The sequence below is a fragment of the Meriones unguiculatus genome, chromosome 6 (genome assembly GCF_030254825.1).
Source record: "Meriones unguiculatus strain TT.TT164.6M chromosome 6, Bangor_MerUng_6.1, whole genome shotgun sequence".
NCBI lineage: Eukaryota > Metazoa > Chordata > Mammalia > Rodentia > Muridae > Meriones > Meriones unguiculatus.
The window spans coordinates 125,789,891-125,800,817 of NC_083354.1; the positions used below are offsets into that span (position 1 = coordinate 125,789,891).

At 41.0% G+C, this 10,927-nt stretch overlaps 1 protein-coding gene across 3 annotated transcripts; it reads left to right on the forward strand.

Moving 5' to 3' along the window:
* Positions 1–1,182: 1,182 nt before the first annotated feature.
* Positions 1,183–10,723, forward strand: Rbm12b (RNA binding motif protein 12B). 3 transcript variants are annotated; one of them, XM_021660922.2, is made up of 3 exons: positions 1,183–1,249; positions 4,357–4,406; positions 4,946–10,723. In XM_021660922.2, the coding sequence occupies exons 1-3, from the start codon at positions 1,235–1,237 to the stop codon at positions 7,527–7,529; spliced, it is 2,649 nt and encodes an 882-aa protein (XP_021516597.1). In that variant the 5' UTR covers positions 1,183–1,234; the 3' UTR covers positions 7,530–10,723. The 3 variants fall into 3 exon arrangements, with proteins under 3 accessions (XP_021516597.1, XP_021516599.1, XP_021516598.1); XM_021660924.2 differs by lacking the exon at positions 1,183–1,249 and adding an exon at positions 1,279–1,523; XM_021660923.2 differs by lacking the exon at positions 1,183–1,249 and adding an exon at positions 1,590–1,891.
* The last annotated feature ends 204 nt before the right edge of the window (positions 10,724–10,927 follow it).

The window sequence follows — 10,927 nt, forward strand, 5'->3', positions numbered from 1 at the left end:
GACATTATTTTACAGTGTCAGAAATTAACATCTTGTTTTCTTCTAAGATTTAAGTGTGTTTCCACTTTCTTAGTGAGGTGTGAATCTACTCATACATACACGCGGTTATTTTTTAGCAACTAAGGAAAACCAAACACAAAGCAGGCATCACGCAGCATGCCTGTAGTTACACTTTTCATTTCTCAGTTTTTAGAAGCGGGCTACCCACTTTGTTTCAAAAACTCCAGACGAAAACAATTTTATAAAGGCACTTACGAACGTTATTATTTATTAAGCATTATTTATTAAGCCTGTAGCTACTCACACTGTACTTGTGCACAGTTTACAGTAGTAAATTGAACATTGATGGGGCTTTTCAGAAAGAGGAGGAGCCTTTCAGAAGACACACCCGTGGGAACGTGAAACCAAAACGGGCCACATTGTTATACATCCTTATTAAGTCTCCGTACCTTACAAGAATAAGTTTGTTTCCTAAACCCAATGTAGCCTAAAAACCATGTTTTTCAACTTATGTCGAACTTGTGACCTCATGATGTATGCCACCCTTTCCTTTGCTAAACTCCTGAGTCTGTGATGCTCGATTGATCTTTTGCCTTATGAAAACGTGTCTTTCCAGAGACCTTGATGACTCCCCATCTACATGATGTATTATTCTTGCACTTATCTATCCACCCCTCCCCCCTCCCCCCAGGCAGTCTTGAGCCAAGAGCTCCCCAATCTTCTGTCCCGGTGCTAACAGGCCATTATCTCGACAGTAGTTTTCTGTCAGCTCTAATCCTTTCCCATAAAAGCGACCTGGAAAGCCAGTGAGGGGCTGCTCTCTGAAATACCGCCTTTGGGAGAGGCAGTGGGCTGGCCAGTTCCTAAAGCAGCTTGCTTTAATCAGACAGTCGTGGAATTGTTCCTCTCCCCTTGGGTCTAACAGAAGCCGTAGCCGTGAAGGACAAAGAAATCTCCAGCTTTCCTCCTTCGTATCTTTTCCCTTAACCTGAAAAGAAAACGAAGAAGACACCGGTCCGGTTTGCGCATTTTTGCACTTGTCTCCAGCAGATGAGAATTTCGCAGAGGGCAGGCCCGGGCTCCGGATTGGCTGGGAACAGAGCTGGCCAGAAGCTCCACTTTACCCAGGGCGCAGCCTCCCCCGCTCGCTGCCCCCAACCCCCCGCGGGCGCCGCCGGGCGTGTGCGCAGGCGCGGGCCGGGCGCCCGGCTTGCCGGCTGTGCCCGCAGAGCGCATGGGCAGACTAACTGTACGTCGGTTTGTCCCGACGGGAGGGCGGTGTGGGCGCCATCTTCCTCGCCTTGGGGGCCCGGCCGGCCGACAGGAGCGCCCGGCCCCGCGGGTGTGCTGAGTGCTCGCCGCCCAGGGCGAAGCGCCCGTCCTCGGGGCGCCGGGCGGGGAGGCGGGGACGCGCAGGACGGGCGGGCGGGGCTCCGGGCGCGGCGGCGGCGGCGCGCTCCTGACCCGGCCCCTCCCGGCAGCCCGCGAGTGCGGGCGTGCGGAGACCCCGGAGCATCGCCTAGGTATTGCTTCTCCCTGCCGGGACCGAGTCGGGCGCGGAGAGGCCCCCGGCCCGCTCGGCTCGGGCCGCAGGGCCGCAGGGCCGCAGGGCGGTTCCGTGAGGTCGGGCGCCCGGTGCCCTCGGGCGAGCTGGGGTGGAGCGTCCGCCCCGGGGACCGCGGAGCGCCGAGGCACGTTGGTTGGGCGGTCCCGGTTAACATGAAAGCCGTTTGGGCTCCCAGCCTGAGGACAGTGTCAGACCCGACCTAGCAAGGTGGCCTGGCGCTAAAGGAAGGAATCCCTGATCCTCGGGAGCGTGGATAAAGGCGCCGGGCTGTGGAAGCGATGTCCTCGGAGGATTCCTTATTGATAATGATGGATGACGTGGGAAGTGTGTGTCCTGGAATCGTCCTCACTTAACAGTTCCTGACCCGGGACTATGGCTCTGTCTGGTCATGCTTTTTTTTTTTTTTTTTTTTAATTTTAAACATCCACATTATTAAAGGCAGATTTTACCATAGAGTATTTGTGGACTGGGGTAGATTTTCTGCAAGGAAAGTTTATGTTTAGGATTTTAGTGGTTCTTCATTCTGGGCAATAAGGTATAGTTGGAGGCATATAGTAAAACTTTTGTCTCTGGTACAAAAAGGTCTGGACTCTGTTAGTTAAAATCAAGTGGGTCAGAAATTATAGCTCTTAAGTTTAGTCTCCCGTTTTTCTCTAACTCTTGATTAAAAGATTCCCCACTTAAGATCATTTAATTAAGTTGGTGATTTAAGTGTAAGGATGGCGTGGTAAAATTAGCAAGGTTGTTTAAAATGTGTCTATCATTAGATGGATTTTTAGGGAAACCCTCCTCATAGCAGCTCATCGTGGCATGACAGCAACACTGTCACTAATCGCTTTGGTATTCATAACTGAAACAGGGCTATTTTGTGTTTTGCTCTTGTGCAGTGGCATTCAAAACTAGATAAGGACAATTTGTGTTTTGACTTTGGTGCAATCTAATGCGTCAGTAGACTTTCTGGAGATGGTAAGGAAAATAGTGAATTGTGAGAAATACTTAGGGTCTCTCAGCTGTTCCAGATGTTACTATCTGGGTCAATGACACCTTACCCTACTACGGCAAGGGCACAAAAGTTTAAACATTAACTTTTATTTGGCAAATTAGAACAAACTGTAGGTCTCTTGGCTTGGAATTCGATAGCTTTGTGCCTGTGAAACTGATTAATGAAGGTGGTTTTAGTTAAGATGGGTAAGATAAAGTGGTTATTAAGCTAGGATGTGTTGTGAGGACATTTTGAACTTGGTATGTACTTATTTCCTTCAGTGTCTCTGAATTCATGTACCTGTAGCTGAATTTATATCCTCAGGGTAAATCCCGTCTGAAGTTAAAAAAGTTTAAGGACAGACAACTTAAAAAGCAGACAAGTCGGCTTATATAGGAGTCTTGGAATTGCATGTGGACAAGTGTTTCAAGGAGCCATTTATAGTTTTTGTTCAAGTGTTGGGTATGAATACTGATTTGTTGAAATTAGGTTTACAGGTTTTTTTTTCTTTTGTACTACAAAGACATTTTAAGAATAAATTTCAAATGTAGTGTGTACCATTTTTATTAATGTCTAGTTTAAAAAGTTTAATCTATAGACCCCTCCCCCATTTAAAAGACAACCTTTTAAACTTGGAGGCCCTTTGTGAATAACGGCACTTAAGTTTAAGGGAACAAACAATTATTTACACATTAATATTTTAACGATTAATTTGGCACATTTAAAAAGTTATTTGATAAATATTTTCTGGTGGTTTGTGAAAATGGTACAAGCGAGTTTCTGTAAACAATATTGAGTTTATTTTCCCCAGGAATGAATATTGGCAATCCTAATATTCTAAATTAATAAGTCTTTACATTGTTTACTTTTGTATTGTATTATTTTCATTGCAATACAGTATATTATCATATTATTAAGGTTTTCATAATGTAAGTGTGAAGGATAGTTTTTTTTTGAAGTGCCTATTGGCATAATAAATAACAAAGTTGGTCCAGCTGTTGTGTGTGAGTTTGCTTGAGATGAATTGTAGTAGTCTGCTTACTGTTGTAAACATTGGCTAAGGAGTGGCATTGTTTTTTCTCTTTTGTATTTTAGGGATGCTATAGTGTTTGCCTTAATTATGTCACAGTAGCCTTTGTTTCTGCAGTTGTAATATGTACCCAGTGGTAGTCACTGACCTGGACTTATTACATAGAAATTGGTGGTCTTGAGCTTTGATATTTGTACTGTATCATTTTGAACTGTCGCCTGGTTGCTTGGTTTCTTCGTATGTTTGGAAGGTTGGAGAATGGCAAGGGACTTGGATAGAAGTATGAACTACGTGTTTGGATCGCCATTAGGTGAAGTGACGCAAGGCCTTTCAAGCTACTTGATTTTCAAATTGATGTTGTACTAATAAAACAGTTTTTTAAGTACATGCAAAACTTCTATTTATCAGCATGTGATAAGCTTGGACTTACTTGCTAGAATTCAGCGTTCATATATTTATACACATGTAACCATCACTACACTCAAAATATCTAATATTTCCTTCATGGCGTTTTCATACTAATTCTAATCAAGTAGTATAATTTTCAGATCACATTTTAATTTTTTAATACTTCTTAGCTGTGTGCTCTGGTTTTATATTTCCTTATTTTTGCAAAAGTATAATTAATTTCTCTTTGGGATAAAAAGACCATTTTGTCATGCCCATAATTGTGATGCCTTTTATTCTTTCACTTCAAAAGTTAATTTTGAAATGGCTGTCAGGCATTGAGATCGAGTAGAGTTCACAGATTAATTATATTTCATTTTCTTTCCACAGTTAAGTTGCTTTTACAGAATTAACAGGTCTCCAAGAAATAAAAGGAAAAGGTAAGACCTCGGAGTTTAAGGCTTTGCGCAGACGTGTGACAAAATCAGACAGATAGTGCATCGTTGTCCTGGTTGTTCTGTTCTTGCCTGGCCAGTGATACAGTGCTAGGCAGCTGCACATGAGCAGAGACTGGAAGCTGACCATAGATGGCTTTTCTGAATATACAAACCTTACTGTGGTCAGTAAAGACAGAGCAGTGGGAGTCACGTTTCTAAAGAGTCTGAAAGCAGTTTTGTCTTGTTGTGAAGCAGCATTTGGCAGACTTAAAATGGAAGGTTTGATTTTTTTTGGTGTTCCTATTGAATAGGGTAGGTGATGTGAAATGTTTCTTTAAGGCAGTTGGTTTATTTGTACGTTTAGATAGGAGAAAGTGTATTTGTTTTCTTTAAGAATTAGATAAGATCAGGTTTTTCTGTGTGTGAACTTGTTTCCATTTCTTAATGCTAAAGGAGGCAGGAACCAGGTAGTTATTAAGCTAGTGTGTGCTAAGGTACTGCAAAAATAAGACTTGCTATTATGTGTACCCTTTTGTCTGCAGGTCATTATTGCTGTGGTTTGAGCTCAGCATGGCTGTAGTCATCCGTTTACTGGGGCTTCCTTTTATTGCGGGGCCTGTGGAGATCCGTCACTTCTTCAAGGGATTGAGCATTCCTGATGGAGGAGTGCATATAATTGGAGGGAAAGTGGGGGAGGCTTTTATTATTTTTGCAACAGATGAAGATGCAAGACGCGCCATAAGCCGCTCAGGAGGGTTTATCAAGGACTCTTCTGTGGAGCTTTTTCTTAGTAGCAAGGTAGAAATGCGGAAGACGATAGAAATGAAAAGAACTGTTCATGTAGGAAGAGGGCGCCTGGGATCTGGGGCATCCGGGGTTGGCAACCTTTACCATTTTATTGATGCTTTGAAGGAAGAGGAAAGTTATTCTGGATATGGCTCTTCAGTTAATCAAGATTCTGGGTTTCATGCTAATGGTACAGGACTTGATTTAAGGCCAAGAAAGACCAGGCCGTCAAAGGCTGAGAATCCTTACTTGTTTCTACGAGGTTTGCCTTACTTAGTAAATGAAGATGATGTACGTGTCTTTTTCTCTGGTTTGTGTGTGGATGGAGTAATTTTCTTGAAACATCATGATGGCCGAAATAATGGTGATGCGATAGTAAAATTTGCTTCGTGTATTGATGCTTCAGGAGGTCTTAAGTGCCATAGAAGTTTCATGGGTTCAAGATTTATAGAAGTCATGCAGGGCTCAGAAGAACAGTGGATTGAACTTGGTGGTAATGCAGCCAAGGGTGGTGACATTCCTCGAATGAGAGCTGAAGAACATTCTCCTTCAAGAAGGATTAGTGATAGACAGCTGCGGAAACGGTCTCATTCAAAGTCTCCTAGAACACGCTCTCGCTCTCCTCTTGGATTTTATGTTCACTTAAAAAATCTGTCTTTAAATATTAACAAAAGAGATTTAAGAAATCTTTTTAGAGATACTGACCTGACTAATGAACAGATTAAATTTTTATATAAAGATGAACGAAGAACACGGTATGCCTTTGTGATGTTTAAAAATCTAAAAGACTATAATACTGCCCTGGGTTTGCATAAGACTGTTTTACAGTATCGTCCCGTTCTTATTGATCCAATTTCTAGAAAGGAAATGATGAAATTCATCGAATGCTATGAAAAGAAGAGACCAGGGTCTGTAGAGAGAGAGAGGCCTGGGCGCGTTTCACAGAAGTACGCTGAAGAAGGCTATTCTGGTCGGAAGCTGTGCATATACATACGAAATTTTCCATTTGATGTTACAAAAGCTGAAGTACTGAAGTTCTTTGCAGACTTCTCTCTTGTTGAGGGTGACATTTATTTGCTCTATGATGACAAGGGAGTTGGTTTGGGAGAAGCACTGGTGAGATTTAAATCAGAAGAACAGGCCGTGAAAGCCGAACGTTTAAACCGACGAAGATTCTTAGGTACGGAGGTGTTGCTAAGACTTATATCTGAGGTACAAATGCAGGAGTTTGGTGTGAAGTTTTCCTTCAATGAGAAGACACAAGCCCGTTCCCAGTCACATGATGGAGATGACCATTCCCATCTGTTTGACTTAAAAGATCCACAGGTATGTTCATTTGGCCCATCTGAAAGCGTTCATTATCAGCCAAAAGATGTAAAGAAAATGGGTAATTTCAAGCATCCCCACAAGTATTTCCAACAGCCTGACAGGCACCCTCCAGAGGACTTCCGCCGCTCCCCTGAGGACTTCAGGTTCCCTCCAGAGGACTTCAGGCACTCCCCAGAAGACTACAGGCTCCCCCGGGGGGAACATGGCAGGCGCTCCAGGGAGGAAGACTGGAGACGGTCTCTTGAGGATTGGAAATGGCCACCGGAAGATGATTTCAGGCAGTCCTATGAAAAAGATCTTAGGCATCCACCAGAGGAAGATTTCAGTTGCCCTTGGGAGGAGGACTTCAGACGACCACCACAGGAGCATTTCAGGAGGTCATCCCAGGAGCACCTCAGAAGGCCACCCCAGGAACATTTCAGGCATTCCCGAGAAGATCATTTCAGGCATATGGCGGATGAAGACTTCAGGCACCATTCTGATGAGGACTTCAGGACCTCCCAAGAAGATCTGAGAGGTCCCACTGATGAGGACTTCAGGCAGCTTTCTGTGGAAGACCTCAGGGAAACCCCAGAGGAGGACTTTAGACTTCCTGATAATCTTAGACCTCCCGGAGAGGATCTTTGGACCACATCTGATTTCAGGGGTCACCATCCTTTTGTGAACTTTGGTCACCTAGAAGGTGGAAAGTTTGCTCTTGGAAAGTATAATATGGGAAGTTTTCCTGAGGGAAAATTTATGCCTGATCTAAAATTAAATTGTGGTTCAGGTAGAATAACTCCTATTAAGATCATGAATCTTCCATTTAAAGCTAATGCTAATGAAATTTTAGACTTTTTCCATGGTTATAAAGTCATACCTGATTCAGTTTCAATACAGTATAATGAGCAAGGATTACCTATAGGAGAAGCAATTGTTGCTATGATAAATTATAATGAAGCTATAGCTGCTATTAAAGATCTAAATGGTAGACCAGTTGGTCCCCGCAAAGTTAAGCTCAGTTTGCTTTAGAGAGCCTTTGTAAGTCCATAGTTTTCCCCACAGTATTGATGCCATGAAGATACAGTTTTTATTAAGTTTATTTTAATTATCTAATTAAAATTTTTAATTTTGACCTGTGAATAGGAAAAATGTGTTATATAAATCTGGGTTTTCTCTAGCTTACAAATGGACATTCTTTCCCCCCTAATTTAAAATTACATATGCTGTTTTCTTTGATAGGGGAGAGAACAACTTTCCTGAATTATTTACTTTCATTGATGTTATGGATAAACTTCAGAGACTTGTAAAAAGTGGAGTTATGTTTGGGAAAGTAAATTATCTTTGATTTTTTTTTTGATATCTTTTACTCAGACTGTATAAGGAAATGATGGATGACTGATCCAGGTTTGCCAGTTATTGCTGCTTGCCTGCAGAACTCCCATTTGTCTGAGATATTGTGTTAAGGTCTCCTATATACCCTATATAGTTCAGAAAAATAAACATACTGTGTGAACTTGAAATTTACTTATGTGAAAGGCTTAGGAAGTTCTCAAAATTTGTGTTCAGAACATTGAAAAGTTTTATAAAAATAAAATATCAACTGAAATACTTATTAACTTGTATTTGTATAACAAGAACAAGGACAAAAGAATTGCCACCGGGTATTATAGAGTTCCCCGACAGCTATAAAAGTATGTGGTGAGCAGGACGAAATAATCTGTAACTAGCGTACACTTCTGTGATTTCTTCAACATCAGTTTGACGCTAAGCACTGGGACCTAGTGCTTGTCCTAACTACATTGCTAAGACGACACAAAATGTTCAGAAGACTCTAAAGTAATTTGTTAAGGGCAAACGGGGGAACTCTGAGGCTGGGAAGAATATGATAACAGGATATAGTTTTTCTCAGAAGAATTTACTGGTGATTCATTATATTAGGTTCTCTTTTTAGCTTCAAAAGTTTATATCTACTCAGACTCACTAAATACAAGATTTCTGGGTTTTGACTTCTTTGGCACTCAATATTTATATTTTGCTTATACTCAGATTTTCCTTATCTACAAAAACAGAAGTAGCTGACAATGGGTACCTTCATCGGGCACTAAGCACTTTATATGTATGATCTCAGTGTTTATCATCGTTTACAAAGAAGAAGTAAAGTTTAGAGAGGTTAAACAAGTTGCCTGAAGTCCGACTAAGTTAGGCAACCCATTTCAACCCCAGAAGACCCCTGATTCCACCCTGTCCATAAATATTTTTGCTGTGTCACTTTCTTACATGGTATTTTTAACTTCAGTAAGGCAATGATAAAAATATTTCCAGAAGTAAATACTTTGTTTGCTTTTAAAGTTGCATTTAAAGAACGATAAAAGTGATTCTTAAACATTGTTAGCTAAATTAAAGAGAAGGTAACTTAAGAGTTTATAGTTTCTCTTGGGATACATTATATATATATATTGGTTTCCAATTCAAAATTCATTTTCTCTAACTTGATTTATGATTTTATAGTTGATATGAAACAAAGTTTTACCCACTTCCTTCATCCAGACATTTCCCACACTGAGTAATTGTGAATAAACTTTTTTTCATATGTTGTATCATTTAGCTACTGCAGAAGAATAGTTTCCGTATCCTGAATTAACATTCAGTGATTTAAAGAATTTGAAAGCCTGCATAAGTTGTTTTTAATAGTTAATATCCTACTTAATAGGATAAATTGGTAAATTTTGTTAAAAAAAAACACATCGTAAGTCTTAAAACTAGTAAGGTTTTACAGATGGAATGAAAAATTTGGAATACCTAAGCCAAGCACAATGATACAACTGATATAAAGCTTAAAGTGAAAGATTATTGACTATGTAATTGTCTCTCAAACTGGGCTAGGGTGGGATAGTGATGGAGAGAGACAGCGGCTAAACAAAGGCATTATTGTCTTTTCATTTTCTTAATATTTTATATGTGTGGGTGCTTTTGCATGTATGTATGTATGTGTGTGCACATGTCTGTAGAGCTAAGAGGGTGCATCAGTCCTGGAACTGGAGCTACAGACAGTTGTGAGCCGCCTTGTGGGTGCTGGGAGTGAACCTCTCCAAGACCAGTCTGTGCTCCTAACTGCGGAGCCATTTCTCCAGTCCTGTGCCTTGATTTTCAAATTAAGCGGCTATTTTATTTCCTCTCAGTTGTCAGGTTTAATATATATTGATTGGTGTGTTTGTATGGAGGCTGGAGGTTGATGATGTTGTCCTGCTCCAACACTACACTTTGTGAGACAAGGTCTCTTGCTAAAGCTGGAATTGACCAGTTTGCTTGATTGACTACCCTGCATTTCCCTTTCCTCCCCAGTTCTTCCTAGATTTGCCTCCTCAGCACTTTCAGGTCCTTCTGGATGTGCAGCAAACACTGAGGCATCTCCCTCAGCTCCAGGCTTAATATTTTGTAAACTTCATTATAAAAATTTATTATAGAAAACTTGTTCCCTAAATAGTAGTATGGGAGTTATTTGTCCACATCTCTTTCTAATACTGTCTTGAGTACATGCTGATTTAACTTCAAGTGGCCATGATAGTAGCTGCTATTTATATCATGGAACTTAGTAAATGCAGCAAGTCAACAGTATTCCCTTTGTCAGCTGTAGGGAACTGTACACTGCAGTTTCACACACATGGAAGAATAGTCCTAAAGCCTCATGTTTTCATTGACCAGTCTAGCGACAGTAGGTGCACTAGGACTGTATGTATTCTTTTAACAAGACACCCAGTGTTGATTTGCATTCAAGTCATACTTTGTTTTTCTATTCAGAATGTATATAAAACATATCCAGGAAGTAAATACATAAAACCATCCTAGAAGTGTTCATCTACCAAGCAGCTGAGAATGTTTGCAGTGGATTTTGATCTGATTACCTGTTAAGCAGTGACTTCACCACTTTTATTTTTATATTACATATTAGCTGTTGATGTTCGTAACTATCAATTATGATAATTTTTGTTAGGGATGCTAAACTATTGGCTATTTAACATGGGATCTTAGCCTGTTTTTTAGTGGTGTGGGATTGTACCCAGGGCTTTGATCATGGGAGGCCAGTGCTAACCCCTTCATTTCCTTAAATGTAGTTACGTCCTAACTGGGTGTGTAAATTGTCATACAACTGCCTTGTTTTTGCCTCACTGCCCACAAAATGTGATATGCCTTTTGTTTTTATAAACCTACATGTATGTAAGTAATCTCAATGTTCATTGTTTCTTTGACAGTCTCATGTAGAACATGCTGGTTTTGAACTCACTGAAGTCAAGGATGACCTTGAACAACTGATCCTCTTGCCTCTACCTTCCCAGTAGTGGGAAAATAGGCTTGTACCACCACACTTAGCTCTTCTTCTTGGGAACAGCCCCTCTCCAGAACTGTTTGCTGCATTAGGCTGTAACGTG

What these genes read in the sequence shown, in the direction of transcription:
- Rbm12b (XM_021660922.2), top strand. An exon ending in CCAAGAAATAAAAGGAAAAG is followed by an intron (nt 4,407 to 4,945) that starts GTAAGACCTCGG and finishes TTTTGTCTGCAG; the next exon opens with GTCATTATTGCTGTGGTTTG.